The sequence below is a fragment of the Chinchilla lanigera genome, unplaced genomic scaffold (assembly GCF_000276665.1).
Source record: "Chinchilla lanigera isolate Chin_1 unplaced genomic scaffold, ChiLan1.0 scaffold00080, whole genome shotgun sequence".
Classification (NCBI taxonomy): Eukaryota; Metazoa; Chordata; class Mammalia; order Rodentia; family Chinchillidae; genus Chinchilla; species Chinchilla lanigera.
In genome coordinates, this window is record NW_004955481.1 from 9,004,136 (window position 1) to 9,027,876 (window position 23,741).

The 23,741-nt window shown below is 39.5% G+C and overlaps 1 protein-coding gene and 1 pseudogene across 1 annotated transcript; one reads left to right on the top strand and one right to left on the bottom strand.

The window, feature by feature from the left end:
* Positions 1-4,803: 4,803 nt before the first annotated feature.
* LOC102011989 lies at positions 4,804-5,942 on the bottom strand (annotated as a pseudogene).
* A 7,852-nt stretch (positions 5,943-13,794) lies between these two features.
* LOC102003870 (eotaxin) lies at positions 13,795-16,301 on the top strand. The gene is made up of 3 exons (XM_005402838.2): positions 13,795-14,035; positions 15,224-15,335; positions 15,673-16,301. The coding sequence occupies exons 1-3, from the start codon at positions 13,960-13,962 to the stop codon at positions 15,809-15,811; spliced, it is 327 nt and encodes a 108-aa protein (XP_005402895.1). The 5' UTR covers positions 13,795-13,959; the 3' UTR covers positions 15,812-16,301.
* Positions 16,302-23,741: the final 7,440 nt, after the last annotated feature.

The following is a 23,741-nucleotide window of genomic DNA, read 5'->3' on the forward strand; positions in this document are numbered from 1 at the left end:
TAGAAACATAAGAAAGTAAAGCAACCAAATGTCCCCTCTAAACTAACAACCAAAAAACTGATTTCACTGACACTGAAGTGGAGGAAACTATAGCCAATAAACTAAACAACCAAATGGTCAAAGTGTTTAAAAGCAAAGGAAAAAAAATATAAGCAAATGCATAAGACAAGGTCAAAGAGGATTTAATTAAATATACAAAAAATTCTAGTGTTAAAATGTTCACCAGTTTAAAAAAGAAACAAATAATAAACTAATGGAGTTAAGCAAGACAATATAAGATGTGAAGTACCAATTTGGAGAACAATTAGAAAGTATGAAAAGAAAGTAAGTAGAGATATGTAGATATGAAAACAATTCAATGGAAAGCAGGATAGCAGTCTTGACTAATGCGAGAACAGAGTGTCAGAAATAAAAAACAAGGAGGATTTAACACTCAATTATTCTATAAAATGACAAGGCATCATAAAACTTGGACCCAAAAGCTGCAATGCTCACAGATGGTAGCTGTTTCAGTCCATAATAAGTCCATGGTGGCAGGAGACAGCAAAAGCAACAAGGGAGGGAACAAGACTCTTTCTGTCCCTTATATTTTATGCAAGCTACCCACCCTAGAGCAAGTGTAACACTCACCAGAACTATGCCAAACCAATTAGTGGACTGATTTACAAATTATACACCCTTAATTCCAGCATCACACCCTCTAGATTCAGCCACTTCTGAAAAAGCCCTATGATCATATAAGGCTTTCTTTGAGAGGACATCTGGACACAAAACATAGCATAGCATAGCAAAAAAATTTCCAAATATAGAAAAATAATTCAGTATTCAAGTAAAAAAGTCATATAGAATCCCAAAGAGCCATGACCAGAAAAGAATCTCTCTGCAACACCTCATAATCAAAATTTCAGAAATTCAACAAAAGGAAAGATTATTAAAAGCTGTTACAGAAAAACCTGTAAAGACAAGCATTAAAATAACTGCAGATTTCTCTGTATAAATTATAAAAGCCTGGAGAGCTTGACAATAATTTTCAAGTGCTAAAAGAAAATAATTATTAACACAGACATTTATACCCTGCAAAATTAACCTTCAATGGGCCAGGGATATAGCTCAGCAGCACAGTGCCTGCCTGACAAACACAAGGTCTTGAGTTCGATTCCCTGCACTAAAAAAAAAAAATTAACCTTCAAAAATGATGGAGAAAAGAAGACTTTTCATGAAAGAAATTTTAAAGAAATACATGATCACTAAGCCAGCATTACAGAAAATATTTAAGGGAATCATAGACAGAATCAGGGAAGCCACCAGCATTGAAGGAAGGGAAGGTATATATCTAACTGGGAAAGTAGTTAAACAAAAAGAAAAATTAAAGGCATCAACACTGAAAAAAAAATACTGCAATGACAGGATTTAGTAAATACTTAATAACTCCCAATGTTAATGGTCTTAACTCCCCAATTAAAAGACGTAGACTGACCGATGGAATCAAAAAACAAAATACAATGATATATTGCTTCCAGGAGACACAATTCATTCAAGAGAACTTACGTAGACTGAAAGAGAAAGGCGGGAAAATGATACTGCATTCAACCAGGACTTGAAAACAAACAAGAGTGATTATCTTAAGACACAGCAGACTTCAAGTCAAAACTGATCAGAAGAGACAAAGACGGTCACTACCTACTTGCAAAGGGAAAAATCCACAGGAACAGATAACAATTGCAAATATCTTTGAACCAATTGTTGTCACATCCAAGTCCATTACGCAAAAACTACTGGTTTTAAAGACAGACGTGAATGCAATCATAGTAGGAGACTTCAACACCTAACTCTTAAAATTAGACAGATCAGCCAGACAAAAAATCAAAATGGAAACATCAGTGTTGCATCACACAACTGAAAAACTACCCTTAGCAGAGAATTTTGTTCAACAAAAGAATACATGCTTTGTTGTACAAAAGTATTATTAATACATGAAACATTTTACAAAATGGACCATTTCTTAGGTCATAAAGTATACCTACATAAATACAAAAAAATTGAAACAGTCCCCTACATACTATCATGTCATAGTGGAATGAAGTTAGAAATCAGCAGCAAAAGAAGCCACAGAAACTATGCAAACACATGGAGATTAAATAATATATTGTGGGATAATCAGTGGTTAACAGAAGAAATCAAGGTTCTAGAATCAAATGACAATGGAAGCATGGCACACTAAACTCTAAGGAACATAATGAAAGCAGATCTAAGAGAGAAGTTTATATAAGTATACACATAAAAAGCATAGCGTGATCCAAAATAAATAGCATAGTGAGGCATCTTAAGGTCTTATGTAGATAATGCAAATATTAAACTAATAGGAGGAAAGAAATTATAAGGATTAGAGTGGAAATTAATGAAATTGAGACTCAAAAACAATAAGAATCAAGGAATCAAAGAATTTTTTCTTTGAAAAGATGGAAAGAGGATCTGAAGACAGGGAAGATGGAAGAATGGGGAAGAGAGGGGAGATAAAAACATCAAGATTCAATATGTGTATGCACCATTGCCACATGATTAATGCATTTACTATGTACCACACACATATACAGTACTAATTAAAAGATACTATATGGGACAAAATTTAAATGACATACACAGATAAGCAACTACTAAGATAAGCAACTACTATCACCAAGATTCTGATCAAGAGTGTTAGGTGGAGAATGTGCCCTCTTACCTTTTTAACTAGTTCTTCTCCATGTCAGGACCAGAACTGAGATGTACATTGACTTTCTCTGTTATTCTTTTTTCAAAATTAACATAGTCTCTGGATTTGACCTATGACTTCTTACTTAGAGATGAAGAGTTTCTTTCCTTTTTTTTTTTTTTTTTTTTTTGGAATGAAATAGGTATATTTCTATTGGACAACCTGTGGTATGGTGAATGGATAGTACAAATGACAAAAAACTTAAATATACCTTATTTGAAATAAGCAAAAAATGCTTACACAGTTTCACTTGGAAATAAAGTCTTACATGACAGTATTACTGAGCAAAAACAAAGCTGAAGAATAAACACTCTTCTTTTTTGGCATTTAGTTATTTATTTGGAGACAGATAGAAAGATACTACTTTTTTTAAACTGACCTCCCTGAGGACCTAGTCATAGAACTGTAAACACTGTAAATGAGTCCACTGGTATCAGTTGTCTTATCACATCTATGTCACCTGTGTATTCTGAAACCACATACACCTGTCAATTTATCTGGGAAGGGTTGCTATATCACAGTTATTTTTGAGTTCTTGGCAGACAGGCATAAGGAAGGGTAATTTATAAGAAGTTTTATATACTATTAGAAGAAAATACTAGTATTCCTTTAACAGGTTGCCACAGAGAGATATTGCCTGGATGTTTTCCTTTTCACTTTGGTTCATTTTTATTTTTTGTGGTTTACAGAGCTATGTGATTTATCTGTGGTTTTTTTTGTTTTGTGTCTTTTTGAGACAGAGTCTCACTATGCGGTTCAGGTTGGCCTTGAGCTCACTTTAAAGCCCAGGTCGGTCTTGAACTCACAATGATCCTCCTGCGTCAGCCTGCTGAGAGTTGGGATTACAGGCATGCACCACTGTGGGACTCGGTGGTCTCTTGGTGGTCCCGGGGAGAAAACGGCAAGAAGATTCAGAAAATAAAGACAAGAGACAATAGCCAGGGTCAGGTGGAGTTACCTCTTGCCTGATGAGCAAGAGGACTGACTTCAACATTAGGGGAGTTTATTTTATCCACTTGCATAGTTAGTATCATGGAGGGTAATGTTGCCTAGCAACTAATGACTGTAACTGTTGGGCAGGATGCCTTTTTCAGTACTGAGTTAGCTTGACTGCTTGACCAATAACCAGCTCCAGTGGCTCCCAACACACCACCACACCTGGGGATTTGTTTCTTTATACTACAGTCCTGCCACAAAATATTAATGCACACGATACCCACGATTGCTTCAGCACCTGCATTTTTCAAGTTTTATACTCTACCACATTCACAGTGTGTCAGAAATTCCTAAATATTAAAAAACATAAATAAGTAAAATTCTTCTAAAATGCAGCTATCTATACCTACATTGATACTATATGGGGAAGGAGACAATGAGGGAACAAAACAAAATGAACTTATTTATGTACAAAGAATGTAACTCAAATCTCTGAGTTTAAAAACAAGTTCTCCCCAAAAGCCTGCACCATGGAATTTCCAGAGCACTTCTTTCTCCACTGCCAAGTGGACCTGAAAAGCCCCAATCCAAAGTTTTGACAACCAATATGATGTTATAAATGATTATCAAAGCAGTCAGTGGGAAAAGGGTGACTGTGTCTTTCATTTAGCTACAATTTGTAGCATATTTGCTTTAGCTGTTGGTGGATCAGTAAAACCACTAATATACCAGAAGTGCTTTGAAGCATGACAGTAGAACAGTAATTCACAACTTTGTGGCTAGAAAAATTTTCTAAACACTAAAACAATTCCAAGTTAGATCTCTCTCTCTCTCTCTCTCTCCAACTGTAAACACAGCAGAATTAAACACAAAACACAAATTAAACACAAAAAGTTTTACAAATAGATACAGTGAAAACAGAAAACTACAAGTCAAAGGACACAAACAGTTCAACACAGTGCTATAGATTCAACAGCATCCCATGAGGCTAGAAAGTCTGTTAAGTTTGAAAGCCCTAGCAAAATAATACTTTTGTTTATAAATCATTTGTTTATCATATGACCACATGTTGAATCCTCTTCTTTCCACATAGTGTGGAATTCCACACTCCATCTTTAAACTTTGTGCTTTTCTTTGCCAATCGTGTGGTTGAATATCTTGTTCCAGTTGATTCTGGTGCCAGGAACTGAAAGCTGCTGGCTTTAAGCCTTGAATGTGGTGTCTGACATTGTGTGATAGTTTTCACTAATTGCTGTCTGATTCTTATTGTCTGCATTCTCTCTGATTTTAAGTAACTCCTTGGTAACTTGGACTTCATTTGAAAAAGCTATTGAATCTTGCACAACCTTATGACTAATAAACTGAACATTGCCATCTCACAATGCATAATGAATTTGAATCTAGAATACTCCAGCCACTTGAGCTGTAGGTGGTATGGTGGTGAACTTCTACTCTTATCTCTGACAATCATACCAGAAGTTTTTAGGCTGACATGGATAGCTTTCAATACATGCAATAATAGCCTATTTCCTATTCTATAGATTTAGCCAAACAGTACAGAAGCTGTTGGAATAATGATGTTTCACACAGGCTGTTAAAGTATTATCATGGGATTCTCTCCAAGACATAAAATCTTAATTTACTTCCTCTGGCTGAGGATTATTTGCTCCTTTTCTTATGCGATCGAACTTAAGAAATTCTGCATCTTGGATCTTAAAAAACAGCTGTTACTCAGGACACCATACTCTGTTAATTGAAATCTGATCTTCATATCTTTATCTACACGGGTGTGAACTGATCCATGTTATATTGGGCAAATACATATGCTGCCCCTTCCCTTAGAAGATTGTCATTATTAAGTAGCAGCTGGTTATCACTGAAAGCTTTGTTAAATTCCACTGCTGTCTTAGTTACTATTGTTGTTGAGACAAAGTATCTGAAACCCAAAGTTAAAAAAGGAAAGGTTTATTTACTTCACAGCATGTACAGATTTCAGTCCATAATCAGCTGGCTCCAAGGCAGGGTGGCATAGCAGACACATTGCCTAAAAGAAACAGTTCATGGTAGGCAGAAGGTAGCAAAACAACAAGGGATGAGCACAGCTCTTTTTAGGACTTGTATTTTATCAAGGCTACTTAGAATGGTTAGCACCCATACCCTTAATCCTAGTGCCCTTGATCCTAGCATTTCACCATGAATCAATTCCAGTGTCACATTCTCTAAATCCATCCACCTCTGAAAAAGCCCCATCCATGACTGCTTGAAGCTTTTGGGGAACATCTAAACCTGAGCTGTAACATTCCACTCCTGACCCCAAAAGACTCATGCCTATTCCTTTATGCAAAACACACTTACTCCATTTCCAAGAGTTGACAAAGCCCTAACAATTTCAGCATTGCTGAAAAGTGCAAGTCCCAAGTCTCTTCTAAGATTTAAGAAAAACTTTTAACTGTGAGCCCCTGTGTAAATGAAAAGAAAGTTAAAAAACTTCCAACATACAGTGGCACAAGATAGACATTTTCATTTGAAAAGTTACAAAGAGGGGGATAGCAAGGAATGGGAACAAAGTAAAACCAAAATCCAGCAGGGAAAACACTGAGTGCCACAGTTCCACTTCCAACATCCCCAGCAATCTGTGACAAGTTGTTAACTCTGAAGGGCTTCGGTGGTCCTGCCCCAGTGGCACTACCAGTTGTTGTAGCTCCCATGGCTTATCTGTGGGGCTAGCTCTGTTCCCTCCTTGCAGGTTTCCTCAGATGATCCATATTCCTGGCTTCTCCAAACTTCCAGATTCTCCACCTCACCTTTGGCTTCACACTCACAGCTTCACACACTGCTCTCTCAGTACACATTGCCTGGCCTCCCAGATCATCTTCCGAAATCTAGGTGGAAGCCTTCCTGACCCCACAGCTCTTACATTCTGTGGACACCTAAAACCAGCACCATGCGAATGATGCCAAGGTCTGCTGCCAGGTGGAGCAGTAGCCAGATTTCCTTCTCTCTTGGCTGTAAGGGTTGAATGCCTGTGAACCAAATCTTGAGGAACAACTTCTCTAGGCTACTGCTTTAAGCTCAGTCTCAGGCAAAGTCTCTGGACATGAGCAATATGCAGACAAACTTTCTGCCAAAGCATGACACACATCATCTGGAGTTCAGCAACCAGTGCAATCCTTCTTCCCAGTAGAAATCATCTCAGTCTGGTCTTTACTGGAAGAATTTCTATCAGCATTGTGGTCTTCTGAGCTATGACCAAAATCTCCCATCAAGAACAGCTTCAGGCAATCCAGCTGTATTTTTTCAGCCATCATCTCTAAACCTTTTGTAACTCTTCCCCTTCACACAAGCCAACTCCAAAGACTCCTAAACCCCATGGTCAGGAATAGTCACAGAAACAGCCCCACTTCTCTGGTACTGAGTTCTGTCTTAGTTATTTTTCTCATTGCTGAGACAAAATACCTGACACCCAAAGTTAAAGGAGGTAAGGTTTATTCAGTTGACAGTCTGTAGAGGATTCAGCCCATAATCAGCTGACTCCAAAGCAGAGTGGCATGGCAGATAGGCATTGCAGAAGAGAAATCGTTCATGGTAGGCAGAAGGTAGCAAAGCATTAAGGGATGAGCACCAGTCTTTCTATCCCTTATATTTTATCAAGGCTACTTAGAGTGGGTAGTACTAATACCCTTAACACTAGTGCCCTTGATATTAGCATTTCACCATGAACCAATTCAAGCATCACATTCTTTAGATCCATCCACCTCTGAAAAAGCCCAATCTATGACTGCATGAGGCTTTGGAGGGACATCTAAACACAAGCCATAACACCTGGGGATGTATAAGTGATGAATATAACAGCTATGTCCATCCCACACTAGATTCTCAGAGTGGCCATCTCATGCTACTCTGGCCCAGCCTGGCAGGGGCTGTGAGGCAGGATGCTGAGTAAATGGAGAGTATATTTTCCTCAAAATTTTATACCTTCTAATCTTAGCCATTGGGCATACACTAGTCCTAAAGAAATACACTGTGTGTGCCCACCACATATCCATGGTGCCTTCTACATTCTTCAATGTAAACTGTTACTTGAGGTCTGTGTGTGGCTGAATTCTAACCAACTGCTTGGGGGCTAAATGATGTTGAGCCACTTCCAGACCTAGTCTTTACAACAACCTGTATGTCCAGCCTCCTCATTTAGGTGACCTGGAAAGCAATGTGCTCCATAAAGACCAACTTTAAATGGGAAACAGCTCACATCTGCAAGTTAATGGTCACTAATTAGAGGAAATCCACTGAGCCTACCTTGAACTGTGACAGGAGAGAGAAATGAACATTTTACTGAACATCTGTGGTGTTAAAACTCTGACAACTGGATCTCAGATCAACCCTGAGAAAATAGAGGAATTGATACCTTGATCTGGAGCTGCCTGAAACACAGTGGTTTTCTAGACATTTGGCAGCAGACAGAAAGGGAAGCTAATTTCTCAGGTTGAAAGATGTAGATTCATGTTACAAATATCAGAGCCGTCAGGTCCTGTCTGCTGAAACTGTAGTACCAAAGAGAAAGTCTGAAAAATACATATTACAAGTATGATGACTGCTTTTGTCCACATTTTTCAAGATATTAGTGCAAGAAGAGTAGCTCAGGAAAGAATCTGCTGTTCTCCAAAGAGAAAGATAATAAAGTTCACAAATTTAAAAACTTAAACTGTTGGAAGAGCAGTCTGTTTCTAGGTTCCAAACATTAAAAGAATATATTTAAGAATTTAAAAATTTGGTAATAAATATCTAGCAAAACTCAGTTGGATGAAGTGATATAGGGTAAAAATCAGAATGAAGATACTGTATAGCCTTGCCACTTCAAACTTTCTCATTAATGAGAGGGGGTAAGGAAAAAGTCAGAAAAATAATTTGAGAAGTATATCAAGAAATTTGGACAGTGGCATACAGAATTCACTGGATACAAAGACATGAGAAGCCTCCTAAATATATCAAGGGAACTATACAAAATTACCAATGAAACCAAAAGTGAACCCAGGTGAATAGATAATAGATGGATAGATGAATGATAGATGATAGACAGACAGACAGATAGATAGATAGATAGATAGATAGATAGATAGATAGATAGAACCACTGACAACTCAGAGTGTAGACAAACTCCAAGTCTCACAGTGCAGTAAGCAACTCACAAAGGCTGGAGGAACTCAAGAAAAGCAGGTCTCTCCTCAGTACATGCTTCAGAGGTGGCCAAAGGGAAGGTTGTGTCAGGACAACCAGGAGCCAGGATCAAAACGACAGAAGGGCAGAGCAGAACTAAGCTGAATCAAGGATGGGAGACTTTTACATCTGCCTGAAGGGTTGTAGGATTGCTACAAGGCATTGGACATGTTTTACTACCCTCTCCATGAGTGAGGGCACTAATTGCAAGTATGCTCTCTTTTTAGAGTCTTATATGTTCTTTATATTACATGTCTTTTCAGTCCCCTGGTCACTGGACAAGGTGGACCCACAGCTTCATGGAACAGTGTGGGAGTAGTTGAAGCTGGAGCTAGATCACACATGAGGGGCTGGAACAAGGCTGGTCCTGAGAACGCAGAGCGTCCAAGGTGAGCCACGTGAACATGCTACTCCAGCTCTGAGAATGTGAGGCACCCCAAGGCTGCCATGCAGGCAGGTTGCTAGGCAGAGGGGTGTCACGTGACACCTCCTGCCAAATGTATAAACAATCATGCTGTGGTGGTTGAATAGTTCCTTTCCTCCCATCTGGAGAGAGGGCTGCACTAGACCTCAGCTTTCTGTATTCCGACTCTTATCTTTATTTCTCCATCCTCCCACATCCTTCCCCCTGGGAACTTTGAGAGCTGTGATGAACGTGGCAGAACAGAGAGGATCTGTACATATAGGATGATGTACTCTTTCATGGAGAGATCCTCTACATATAGGATTGTGTAATAGCTAATTGGGGCTTTGGGTTGTCTCTCTTGGGGATGGACTAATAGTGTTTCCTACACAGATGTAAGCAAAGGACAGATTGTGACAAATTTTTAGCCCTCAGTAAATACTGATTTGCTTCTCTTCATTTCTCAGTCCCATTGGCAGTCACATTGAGTCCTATGAGGAGTTAAGGTCAATGGCAGGCAGAGGTAATGTAAGCTGCATACATGCCTATTTCTTTAAAGTATCTCTGCCCAGTGACCTTGGAGATCATTGTCCAGGCAGTCACTGTAGATTACATTCAGCCTATCTCTAAGTCATTCCTTAGAAGACAGCACTGTGGCAAGCAGCTTCCCACATACCTGTCTGTCATACAAACTAAAATAGAAATGTATTGCAGTAAATGTACAGGGATTTTTGCTGTTGTTATCAAAGGGTAGGCCAGTGTACCCATGATCCATGGGCCCATGGAAATGCCTCAGGATTGTGTGCCTTGGCTTTCCACCTTCGTACAAAAGAGGAGGGGCAATTACTCCAAAATAATGCTGAGATAGTCTAAGAGTTAATATTTCAAATTTTAAATTAAAAAAAAAAAACAGGTTTTCTTCAAGGAAACTCTGGGAAGCAGGCTTCTCTTTCATAAAGAATTTCAGAGAAGACAATTCTCTGTCTATATTTTCTAGTTTTTCAAATGAATTTAATTAAGCCAGGTGTGGTGGCACATTACTGTAATCCTCTTCTCAGGAGGCTGAGACAGGAGGATCACCACAAATTTGAGGCCAGCCTGGGTTAGAGTGAATTCAAGACCAGTCTGACCTACATAGCAAGACCTTGTCTCAAAAAGTAAATCAAAAACGGAACTAAAGTGGACTTAATGAAAGGAAACCATTAGAGAAGAAAGAAGAGGGTAGGGGAAGAAGGGGAGGGAAATAATAGAAGGGTATAATCGAAGTATGTTATACACATGTGCAAACATGCTAAACTGAAACTCACTAATCTGTGTGACTAAATATGCACTAATAAAAAAATGTAAAAATACTGAAGTGGAGTTAATTATACCTACTTCCTGGGTTGGTTGGGAGGATTAACTAAGCCAATCCATAAAATAACATAAAATAAAATAAAATAAATACAGTGCCTTGCATAGACTGCAGACTGACAACTTGCTATTTGCTAACCACATTATTAGAATGTTTATACTAATTTGGGGTAATTTTCTTCCAAAAGTGAAAGGAAACTGCAGATAAGATCTCTGTGACCTTTGTGAAGGAGAAGCTTGGAACCTCCTGGGTCCTGCTGTGCAAATGGGAAAACAGAGGCAAGATATACAATGCAGTAAAGATTTTATAACAAAAGGAGTTAAGAGACATAGGTTCCAGAATCAGGTCTGACTGAATCACAGAGCAGTTTTGAGGATTCGGTCCTTGATCCTCAAGCTATTACTGAGGAAAAGTTAAATACACCATCTACCTTCATTTGCTGTTAGTTATCTTCTTAAAAAGACTAAATTTGGAAGTCACACAGTTGGGCAATACATTATTAGTCTCCCTAGCTTTGCTGTAGATATCACTGACTAAAGCCACTTAAAAGGTTGCAAACCTTTTTCTGGTGAATGCTATCTTCCTCTAGTCCTCTGGGGAAAACTAGTAACTAAGCATTCTTGGGGAAGGGAACTACAAGGGGCCTGAGTCATGAGATAGACACCAGAAGGTCCAGTAATCTAAACATAACAGCAGCCTGTGAATCAGAAAAGAAGACCACGCAAAATGTGTGACTACCCTGGAATTTGGGACTACTTTGAATGTCTGCCCATCTGATGTGACTCCCCCATAATGTCCCCATAAGTCTTGCAACTGCAAACCCTAGGCAAGACGGTCTTTGCTGGTGGTAGACTCCCTTGTCTTTGGTTTGCTAGCTTTCCAAATCAGTATTTTTTCTTGCCCTAACAGCTTGTCCTCACGTTATTGATGTTTTCTAGTGGCAAGCAACTAACATGGGTTTATAGTTACAGTGAACCTCAGCCTTCTATTCTTTTCTTTTTGGCAAGTCCTGATTATGCAGCACATTAATCACGTCATGTGATGCTCTACTCCTTTTTTATGAGAAAGTTGGAAATAAACATAAAATAGAATAAACAGCTGTATCTCTTCCAAGCCTGTCAATGACTTTGCTATAGCAAAGAAAATCTGGTGAGAGCAGAGCAAATCGAGAAGCCCTGCTTGCTGGGATCCTTCCCTGCTAATCATCCACCATTCCCTGGAAACACTGAAGCCAGTGTTTGTTTTCTCAAATGTCAGTTTTTTTCTGAACATGGCTCATATTTCAGAGTTTTTTCTGAGCAAGTCACCCCTATTCATCAGGCAGTAAGTCACAGGCAAGGGGTAGATCCATTTTTGGTCACTACTGGATGAGAAGTCTCCAAGGAAGACATGTCGAAGAGAAGAAAGCCAGTGTCCCTGACCCTACTCGCTAGAGACAGCCAGGCAGTTGGGTAGGACATCTGCTGAGTTGGATACCTCAAGATTTATTTTATTTAATCCCACTGAGGTTTCTGAAGACCACATAAAAATCCAAAGCCCAGGGAGAAAAACAAAAAAATGGAAAGTCACTTGCTGATAAAGCCTTGTAAACACTCAATTAAGCAATGGAATTATTCTTGTTAAGGCACATGATCACTTACTAGCATCAGCCAAGTACCTATGATGTCAGGAACATTCCAAATATTTTGTACTGACATAACTGTTAAGAGCTTCCAACCCTCCCAAGGCACAACGTAGGCTTAACTGGAAGTCAAAAACTGTCTTTACTTGGAAGCAGTAAAATATTTGGAAGAATGAATGGAAGAAATCATCTTCTTAGACTCTTTCTAGCATCCCCTAGACCATAAACTCTGCCCCATTCTTAATAAAAAACACTACCAACTTCTAATTGTCTAGCACCTACAGAGATTCAGTAACTCTGCTGAGATATGTGCTCAACCCATTTGACAGTCATGTGACAGTCCCCTAAGGTGAGTATAATAGTCATTCCCATCCTAATCCAGGAGGTTGGTTAGGGCATCAGACTTGTCAGTGGCAGAGCTGTCATTCAGACTCAGGCATCCTGAATTCAGGTTCCCCACTAGACTTTCTGATCTGGAACTGAACACCAAAGAGCAGGGAAGAACAGATGTTTTTGGCGACCAGTTATTCTAGATAGGTACATAGAGACTTTGTAAACCAGCAAAGGCTTTCTCTAATCCTGTGCTCATGATAGACATCACCAGTCAACCACAGTAAAGTCTTCTACTAACCCAAGACTCCTCAGAGTCCTTAACACACCTGTCTCTGTAACCTTAATCAATTTGATATGGGCATGTGCAGTACAAGCCAAGAAATAACTAGGAAGTCTCTCCACAGTAGTATCCAGGGCCATAATGTGCACTAAAGATGTTGCCTCCCCTTCCACCCTTTCAAAAAGGGATATGTCATTTATCCATTTCATGTTTTTAAACCATCGGACAGCTTGTTCATAATATGTGCCCAAGGGGAGAGGGTAAACTAGAAGGCTGATTTTTCAAATGTGTCCTTGAATTCTTGGCATCTAAGGGCACAGGGGTAGGCGGCATATTCTGCTGCAAACAGACTCATTCCACTCCAGTATTATTTAATGTCTAGAAGCTCATTTTGTTTATCTACAAAGTGACTTTAGCAGCTACTCAGATAGTTTAAAAATGCACAAGAACTCAAGATCAGATAGTTTTAAAATGCACAAGGATTTAAGTGGTGTAAATACCGTGATCACTTGATTAGGTTACAAAGCTAAGGCTTTCCTGTGTTATCTGTTCTGAATCACAGAGGCCTATCAGAGTTCAGAGCTGCTGAGCAATCTCTCCATGTGCATAGCAGCCTAGCAGAAGTTTTAGGCACTCTTATGGCCTCCAAACCCTGAAAGCCACCAGATGTTCACAAAGACCACAGGTTCTTCTTCAATCAGCATGCTCCCCAATCACCTCAGGCTCTTTGTTTCTTTGTCCTGAGTCAGAAACTTGACTGCATTTCATAATCACGTATTCCCTTACCCTCTACTCTGCTCTGGTCTCAGGACAGATTAAATAGATTCCAAGTCCCGCCCATGAGTTCGCCTCTCGCTGTCTTTCCAAGAGCTAGAATGTGGTCAGAGTTTAAGATTTCCTCTTCGTAATGAGTTGATCTTGACCCTGCTTAGAACAAGACTTCCCTGGAAGCTCCCACCCACTCTGCTCCCTATAAAGGCAGACAGAACAGCCAGAATAGCAGAGGCACTGAGAACAACCTAGAAACTACCTGTTGTTACACTGAAGCCCATCCGCACGCTCCACTATGAAAGTCTTCGCAGCATTTCTGTGCCTGCTGCTCACAGCCTCAGCTTTCAGCCCCCAGGTGCTTGCTCAGCCAGGTAAGCCCCTCCTTCCCTAAGGGAAACTACCCATCTCCAGAACCATCCACATGAATATTCAGAGCAAATTTTGCATTTGAAAGATTGGAAAACAAGTCTCTGACCAAATAAGAACCCTCACCCTCAAATCCAGGCAGTGGAAGAGCCAGAGCTGGGGTCTGGGCATTGAGGCTGGTCCCCATGTGCTCTCTGTCTCTGTCTCTGTCTCTGTCTTTGTCTCACTTTCTGTCTCTCTCTCTCTGTGTCTCTGTCTCTGTGTGTCTGTCTCTCTCTCCCTGTCTCTTACTGTGACATGAGGGTTGGGGCAGACGTTCAATGCATCCATGATTATCTACCTTTACAGCTGGGCATGACATGAAGGGAAGTTTTGACAGTGGTGAAGGGGGAAAATTTGTTGATTGGAGACCCCAAAATTTTGCTGAACTCCAAGACAGCTTTCAATGCAGTGATTAGGAGAACAGAATAAGGTCCCAGAGCATTGTTCAAGGGAACTCATTTTGACTCTGTTGGGGAACATATTTGGGTGCTTGCACTGTAACTCACCTTCTCATCCTCTGATGACTTGTATTTACTGAGTATCAGTCCCTATATGCTAAAGCATGCCACAGCAATAATCCTAATTATCAACTGGCTATCACAGTTAAATTAATGAAGGGTTATTTTCTTGCTTATATCCCATGTCTGTAATGCATGGGCTCAAGTTTCTGCACTTATATACTGAGGACCATAGACTCACTACTGTCGAGGGGCATAGGTGTCACATACTGGCTTAGAAATGACACTTGCCACCTCATGTTCTCTCTTAAAACTAGTAAATGGCTTCAACCAATCAAAGGTGATCAAAGGGTACCATCCTACCTTGTATCCAGAAAGCAGAGAAGGGAGAGTGTTTGATGAACAGTACCATGATCATCACAGAGCTATGCAGCCCCTCATAATTACAGGATGGGAGTATATGACACTGACCAATATTTTTCTGTCCCCTTGTTGGAGGTGATGGATTCCCACTGTACAGGCAGATACCATGATAGAGGCAGAGGCACTGTCCTTCATGATGGACATGTTCTACATCTACCTCCTACACATCTTCACCTTCTCCTAACCTCCTTCTTCCTGTATGCAGTCATGTTTGGGATTATCTGCCTAGAATGAGTGGCTCCTTCTAATCATTTTCTCCTCTAAATTCAGGTGCTCTCCCGAAGACCTGCTGCTTTGCTGTGACCAATAAGAAGATCCCTATTCAGCGACTGAAGAGCTACAGAATAATCACCAGCAGTAAATGTCCCCAGACAGCTGTGATGTGAGTAAACAAAGCTCACCCTCCCTGGGGACCAAAATCTCATTTCTAAGATAGAGTCAGACTCACTTAGAGTTAGGCTTGGCAGTTTGACCTCTATCATCCTATCCATAGATTTGCACAACAGAAAATGCTGATAGTTTCTTTGAGTGAAGAAAAATGATGGCTTTACAGGGCCATGAAGAGCAGCAACCAACCCTAAAGTCCCATCCTTCCTCTACCCCTGTTTCTCTCCCACAGCAACCCCTTTGCCTCATGGCAAATGCACCAAGAATATTTACAGTTGAATACGCAGAACTTTTAAAGGGAATTTTTCTAATTGACTTCTTTCATTCCACAGCTTCAAGACCAAACAGGAGAAAGAGATATGTGCGGACCCCAAGAAGAAGTGGGTTCAGGATTCTGTAAAGTACCTGGGCCAAATATCCCATACTGCAAAGCCAGAATCACCTTTCGTGAGACTACAAACCAGTGGCTGAGAAATGTTTGATTTATTTTTCCTTCCTAAAATACATTCTGAAATAATACCATCATTCCCCAAAGAGATGACTTTTATTCAGTAATTTTTTAAAACAAATTACATTTAAGTTATTGTAGTCTTTAAATATATCTTGTATGTATATCAGTCATTTTTTAAATGTAGCTAGGGATTTAGCTCAGCAGCACAGCGCCTGCCTGGCAAGTGCAAGGTCATGAGTTCAATTCCCGGTACTGGAAACAAAACAAAACAAAACAAAAAGGTAAATTTCTGAGAGGATCCCTTGCCCTCTGTGAGCCCCCATCTGTTTCCCTGCCAAGTGTAGAAACTGTTACTCTGAGCTTCCTGGGAATGCCCCTCCCTGCCTCCCTGGACTCTTGTAAGGGTCTTAGAAAAGATAATCAGAGAAAACACCTTGTAATTTTAGGGGGACATTGTTCTTGAGAACCCAAATTGTGATTCACAATAAAGAATGAAAGTAAATGCTGTTTTCAGAATATATGAAATTTGTACGTATTTTATTACTGTCTTCAGTTGTAATTTTTGTGGGGAATTCACATTGAGCTGGGAAAGAGGTAAAGATGGGCGAGAGGTCTGGCATGGGAGGAGCTGAGTTCCTGGCAGATGCCTCTTGGGCATGGCTGGTCTTCATTGAGATTCAACATAAAACTAACAACACCAAAAAATATATTCCAACATTTAGATCTGGTTGCTTTCTGTGGTTTCCCTGATTGCGAGTTTTCAGCCACACGCTCTGCTGGAGCCCTCCGCCATTCCCTCCCTCGCCCACTTCATACTTTTCTAGGTCTCTCATATCACCTATTGCAACAGCCTGTGGTATTCCATTCTCCACCTACCCATCTTTATTGCTCTGACTTCCAACACTACGGAGTAGGGCCACATGAAAATCAGCAAGAGGTTTGGGTGAAGGCTTCAGAGGCAGGATGGGGCTCATGCTCAGTACTGATGGTGACACATACGGGTGTTCTTTGAAAGGCAGTTCAGTCCAGGGAAAGGAGAGGTATGGCTCAAACAAATGCCTGGAAAGGATGGGTATGATGATTATCAGGTTGTGTGGATGCCTATTGGAAGGTGTCCGGGTTAGAGCATGTGTAATATGATAGGGAAACCTGTAATAAAGGTTTAGGCCAGGCTGTCCAGATGGGAGTTTGTGCTCCATATAAAGAGCAATAACTATGGGGAACACATAACTTTCTTCACCTGAATCAGGATGCTTTTCAGGGTAACAGGTAACCTTATGAATAGTTACTTTCAGTCACTACACATAAACTAATAGTACTCCAGGAAAACTAAAGCATATAGTCATCCTAGTAATAACAGGCACTAGAAGTTTTGATTCAGTGGGAGTAGAAGGGCTATGACAAGAACTTCAGGAAGAGTAAGGGCTATGGACCATATTGGGAATGGAGGGGATATGTAGTTAGGACACTACCGCAGTAGGCAGCACAAAGCATTGGCAGAAGGAATTTGAGGAATGATGCATGGGGAGGGGAAAAGATAATTGCAAGAAGAATGGGCCAAGTCAGGGTGAAGTGCTGAATGGTCTACATGGAGAAATAGCACTGGTGACATGGAGACTTCTCAATTTTGCTATTAAAGGGTAGCTTCTTAGGCTCAGAAAGCAAACTTCCCTCTAACACTCCATCCTTATGCCCTAATTTTACAAGCTTGAGAGCTTCTAATCAAGTGGATTGGACTCCTTTTTCTGCATTAGCAACTCCAATTGGGATTTCCCCTTTGGCATATCAAATCAAGCAGTCTTTCTGTCAGTCATGTGCCTGGATACAGAGACCAAGTATGTCCCCAAAGGTAGAAAATGGTCATAGGTAACCTTCTGGCATAGCTGTGTACAGTCTGAGGCTTCCAATCCCAGGGAGGCAGATAGACTGCTTTTTCATGCTATGTCCATCAGGGTCACTGTATTGCACAGTTCCATGGGGGTACCATTCATATCAAACTCTCCTGGGACCATGGTGGCCTTGGCACATGGCCATAAAAATGGCAGCATGAGGTGCCAGGAAAGACATTGATCTGTGAGGCAAATAATCTTGGTTTTATCCTGAAAACTGATTTCCTTCTCTCTCTCTCTTTCTCTCTCTCTCTCTGTCTCTCCCTCTCTTTTACTCTCTCTGTTATTTGAGCCTTGGTTGCCTATTCCATGAGATGAGGATGGCAGTATCTTATAGGGAGGAAAGTAAAGGACTAACTAATGACTCTACAAGATCCTTTATTCTGAAAGTACTATCTCTTGGAAAACATCACCATCTCCATCCACTGAAGCAAAGAAGGCTGTCAAAGTGTTCTACATTCACACTCCAAGGTAGACAGAGGCCAAGATAACAGGCATACCAACTCTATCTCAGACTGATCCTTTCTGAAGGCTTCAAATAGAATCAAGGACTCCAAAAAGCTTCTAGTGGCTATCACAAAATGGTACACATTCAGAGTATCATTGGCCCTCATCCCAGGAAGAACGTAACTTTCTGACTCTTCTACAGCCTAGCAGACTTTGGTCCAAAACATCAACTGCAGATGGGTGCATCTCCATGTCAAAGAGGCACATACCAGCTATGGAATGGCCACAGAATAGCTTGCTGGGCTCAACAGATTCTCTGGTATCATACAAATCTTGAAGTAGGCATTGAGAAGGGGGAAGGAGGGGAAAGGTGTCTTCCATTTATGAAAGACCAAACAGAATTTGCTTACATCCCCTATGCCAAACTTTATCTTGTGTCTTTGAAGGAATCTTGGACCCAATTCAACCCTAGATGAGAACATTATGTGTCCTAGGAAGATAAAATTATGGGTACAAAGCATTAGAAATGTTTAAGTCTTCTGGTGGTACACTGACCCCAGCTAGGAGTAAGGATGTCACCAACTGGTCTCTGCTGGATGCAAACTCCTAGAAGTAAATCCTCATGGAGAGTATGGAAAGCAGACTAGGCAGAGAGAATTTATATTGTGATATAGTGGTAGTCCAGGTCTCAGACAGTCCCATAGTTAGCTCTAGAACTGGGATAACCAAAATGGATGTGAGGGATTAGGCTATTATACTCTATCTTAACCATTTAAGGCTGAAGGCTGTTCTTGGGGCAGGATATGACTCTGAGTGAGGTAGATCTCTTTAGACAAGGGGGTGCAAGTTCCATGAAGGAAACTCAGTTCAGAAGTATTTGTAGTCAACTCCAGCTGGAGAAAGAGTTCTTAGCCCTGGAAGGAGAAAATCTTGGCAGCATACTATAAACTCCACAACAACCTCCCCTTGCACTGCTTTAGTCACTTTGCTTACAAAATAAGTTCCAGAAAACACCATCAAGCCTATTTTTCTTAGAAAATGTGCAAGGAGAGTAAGGAGAGTGGGGTGAAATCGAGCCTCCATTCTAACTGCAGTAGCTGGGCTTAAAGTCATAAATAATGCTTTTCACTGTCTCTTTTAATACACATGCTAGATCTCTCTCACCCTAAGCCAACAGATCAGCTGGGCTAGGTGGTCTGTCTTCAGGATTGACTTAGACCCTTCCCACTGACAATGGAGCCCCTGGTCACCATGCTCTTCTGAAGATCAGGCTGTGGCTGCTTCTTTTGTCCATATTCTGTCAAAAGTTGGAGAGAAAATATCCAGAGACAGGCAAATGGCTCACCTAGGTGCCAAATACATTCATTGAATAAAAGAAGACCCACCTCCACTTGATGTTCAGGGTCCAGGACTCCTGTGCAGGTGGCAACTTCTTCTATTTGACTGTGGATTGCTTGGCCTGCAAATCCCAAGAGATAGAGTGCAGCCACAGCTTGAGGTTGAACGAGACTCTATGGAAGCCAATGTAGAAGCATTCTTCCTCTAGATATCAAGATTTCTAAACTCATATAATCTTGATTTGTACAAAGAAGAAGCACACATTTTCCCAAGTGTTACTAGAACTGATAGTAAGTGGAGACAATCTTATTTCTACCTTTGATACCTGGATTCAAAGATTGTATCTAATGGGGATACAGCATCATCTATTGGTTGATTTAGGGTGTATGCCTTTTTAAAATCTATTTTAAAAGTAAAAGAAGGAAAGCATTAACAAACAGACATCCATCTACAAAATAGCATAACAATACAAGCAATACAGAGTTAACAGACAAAGTGGTAGGAAATTAACAATGGTTGTTGTATTTTGTATTGATATCTTCAAAGTGGTTTCTCAGAAAAACAAACAGAGACATGCAAGATTGATCAAATAAGTAATCATTGGGCTGGGGATTTAGGTCTACGGCACAGCGCCTGCCTGGCAAACGCAAGGTCATAAGTTCGATTCGGGTACCGGAAAAAAAAAAACAAGAAAGAAAGAAAAAAAAAAAAAAAAGTAATCATTAACTGTTCCTTTCAGTAAAGTGATAGAAGTCAGTAGTACAACTATGTTAGCTATCCTGTATATACATACATACATAATTTCCCCTTTTTTCTTTTCTCTTTTCCCTCACTCCAGTTGCTCTTTACCTTTGGGCATTTTTCTTTCATTTCACAATGTCTATCATACCTCCTAATTTTTATTCACTCTTTCAGGTTCTTACACTTGTGAGACAACACATTGCTTACACATGGAGGTCTGGTTTATTTCATTTATGAGTATGATCTCTAGTTATGACCATTTACCTGTAAAAACCTAGAGTTTATCTTTCTTTGTAGCTGAGTAATATTCCATTATGTAGAAGTACCACAATTTTCTTATCCAATCCTCAGTGGATGGACATTTGGGTTGCTTCCACAATTTAGCAATTACACATTGCACAGCTATAAACATGGGTGCACATATATTGCTGTGATATGATGTTTTCAGATCCTCTGGGAAAATACCCAGAAGGGAAATAGCTGGGTTGAATGGGACCTCTACACCTAGTTTGCTGAGGACTCTCCAAATTGATTCCCACAGTGATTTCACCAGTCTGCATTCCCACCAGCAGTGGAGAAGAGTTCCTATTTCTCCACAGCCTTGTCAACATTTGTTATTGCTTGATTTCTTAATGATAGCCATTCTTACTGGGGTAAGATGAAATCTCAATGTTGTTTTAATTTGCATTTCTCGAATGAATAATGATGTTGAATATTTTCTCATGTATTTATTTGCCATTTGTATTCTTTATCTGAGAAGTGTGTGTTCATCTCAGTTGCCTGTTTTAGGTTTGGGACTTTGAATTGGTGGGCGCTGATGTTTTTTAATTCTTTACATGTTCTAGATAGAAGACCTTTGTCCGAGGGAGAGTCAGCTAAAATTTTTTCCCAATTTGTGGGTTTTCTTTTTACTTGCTGGTGATTTCTTTAGATGTGCAAAAACTTTTCAGTAGGATGAGATCCCAGTTGCTGATTCTTTGAATTATTATCAGTGTGCTTTGGTTTTTGTTCCTGAACTCTCTGCCTACCCTTATGTCTTCAAGGTTTTTACCTACTTTTTCTTCTGTGATCCATTTTGACTTGAGTTTAGTGCATGGTGATAGACTTGGGTCTATTTTCAGTCTTTGGCAAGTGGTAAGCCAATTTTTCCAGCACCATTTTTAAAGAGGCTATCGTTCTTCCAGTGAGTTTGTTTGGCCCCTTTATCAAAGATTAGGTGGCTGAGTGTGTTTGTGGTTGTGTCTGTTTCTTCCAGTCTATTCCATTGATCCTCAGGTCTGTTTTTTAGCCAGTACCAAGTTGATTTTATTACAGTAGTTTTGTCATATAATTTCAGGTTAGAGATTGTAATTCCACCTGACTTGTCCTTGTTGCCCAGGATTGCTCTTGCTATTCTGGGTGTCTTCTGGTTCCAGATGAATTTAAGGAATGTTTTCTCTAGACCTGTGAGGTATGCTAATGGTAATTTAATGGGAATTGCATTGAATCTGTACAACAATTTTGGTAGTATGGCCATTTTCAAAATGTTGGTTCTTCCTATCCATGAGCAAGGACTGTTTTTCCATTTATTGAAATCCTCTTCAATCTCTTTTTTCAGAGTACTGTAGTTTTCATTGAATAGATCTTTTACTTCTTTTCTTAGATTGATTCATAAATATTTCAATTTCTTGGATGCTATTGTAAAAAGTATGGTTTCCTTAATTTCTGTCTCACTCTGTTTGTTATTTGTGTATAGCAATGCTATTGACTTTTGGGTGTTGACTTTGTATATTTGTATCCAGCTACATTGCTGAATTTGTCAATTAATTCAAGGAGTCTTCTTGTGGAATTTTTTGGGGTCTTCCATGTAAAGTATCGTGTCATCTGCAAATAGTGACAATTTTACTTCTTCCTTTCCTAACCTTATTCCTTTTATTTCTCTCTCTTGTTTAATTGCAATGGCTAATGCTTCCAGAACTATGTTGAATAGGAGTGGTGATAGTGGACATCCTTTTCCTGTTCCTGGTTTTAAAGTAAAAGCTTTCTGATTTTGTCCATTTAGTATGATATTGGCTGTTGGCTTTTCACAGGTGGGTTTGATTAGATTGAGGTAGGGTTCTATTTTCAGTAGGGTTTTTATCATGAATGCATGTTGGACTTTGTTGAAAGCTTTTTCTGCATCTATTAAGATGATCATATGGTTTTTCTCTTTGGCTCTATTGATATGGTTTATAACATTTCTTGATCTGTGAATATTGAACCATCCTTGCATTCCTGAAATGAATCTGATTTGATCATGGTGTATGATTTTCTTGACGATTTGTAGCTTTCTATTTACTAGTATTTTATTGAGTATCTTTGCATCTATATTCATCAGGGAGATTAGTCTGTAGTTCTCTTTCTTGGCTGGGTCTTTCTCTGGTTTTGGTATCAGTATAATACTTGCCTCCAGAAATGAGTTAGGGAGAATTGCTTCCTTTTCAATTTCATTGAAGAGTTTGAGGAGTGTTGGTATTAAATTTTCTCTGAATTTCCTGTAAAATTCTTCTGTAAATCCATCAGGGCATGGGCTTTTCTTTGTTGGTAAGTGTTTAATCACATTTTCAATCTCATTAATTGATATTGGGTTGTTCAGGATTTTTATATCTTCTTAATTCAACTTTTGTAATTCATACATATCTAGGAATCTGTCCATTTCTTCTGAGTTTTCTATCCTATCAGAGTAAAGATTTTCAAAGTAGGTACTAATGGTCTTCTGAATTTCTGTAGTAATTTCATCCTTTTCATTCCTTATTGCATGAATTTGAGTTCTTTCCTTTCATTTTTTGATAAGCTTGGCTAGGGCTTTATCAATTTTATTTATTCTTTCAAAGAACAAACTCTTTGATTCATTTATTTTTTGGAGTGTTTTCTTCATCTCAATTGCATTAATTTCTGCCCTGCTCTTTATAATCTCCTCTCTTCTTTGGGCTTTGGGCGGACTTGTTCTTTTTTTAAAAAGTTTAAGGTTCAGCATTAAGCTACTTATTTTTTCTCTTTCTGTTTTCCTTATGTGAGAGTTCACCATTACAAATTTCTCTCTGAGGACTGCTTTCATTGCATCCCACAGATTCCAGTAAGTTGTATTTACATTTTTGTTTGTTTGTAGGTATTTTTTAATTTCTTCTTTAATTTCTTCTGTGACCCATTGGTTGTTCAGGAGGTTGTTGTTTAATTTCCAAGTGGTTATGGAGTTTTTGGAGTTCCTTTTGTCATTAATTTCCAATTTCATTGCACTGTGGTCAGATAATATGGATGGAATAATTTCAGTTCTTTTGCATTTAGTTAGGTATGCTCTATGGGCTAGAATGTGGTCTATTTTAGAGAAAGTCCTATGTGTAGCTAAGAAAAATGTATATTCTGATGTTGCGGGGTGGAACACTCTGTATACATCTACTAAGTCCATTTGTTTGCAGATTTGGTTCAAATCTGTTATTTCTTTGCTGATTTTTTGTATAGTTGACCTATCTCTTTGTGTCAAAGGGGTGTTGAGGTCCCCTATTACAATAGTGTTATT

Excerpts from the sequence above, each read along its gene's own strand:
- LOC102003870 (XM_005402838.2), top strand. The coding sequence starts at position 13,960 with ATGAAAGTCTTCGCAGCATTTCTGTGCCTGCTGCTCACAGCCTCAGCT. Across the intron at positions 14,036-15,223 it reads CCAGGTGCTTGCTCAGCCAG|GTGCTCTCCCGAAGACCTGC; the intron begins GTAAGCCCCTCC and ends CTCTAAATTCAG. Across the intron at positions 15,336-15,672 it reads TGTCCCCAGACAGCTGTGAT|CTTCAAGACCAAACAGGAGA; the intron begins GTGAGTAAACAA and ends TTCATTCCACAG.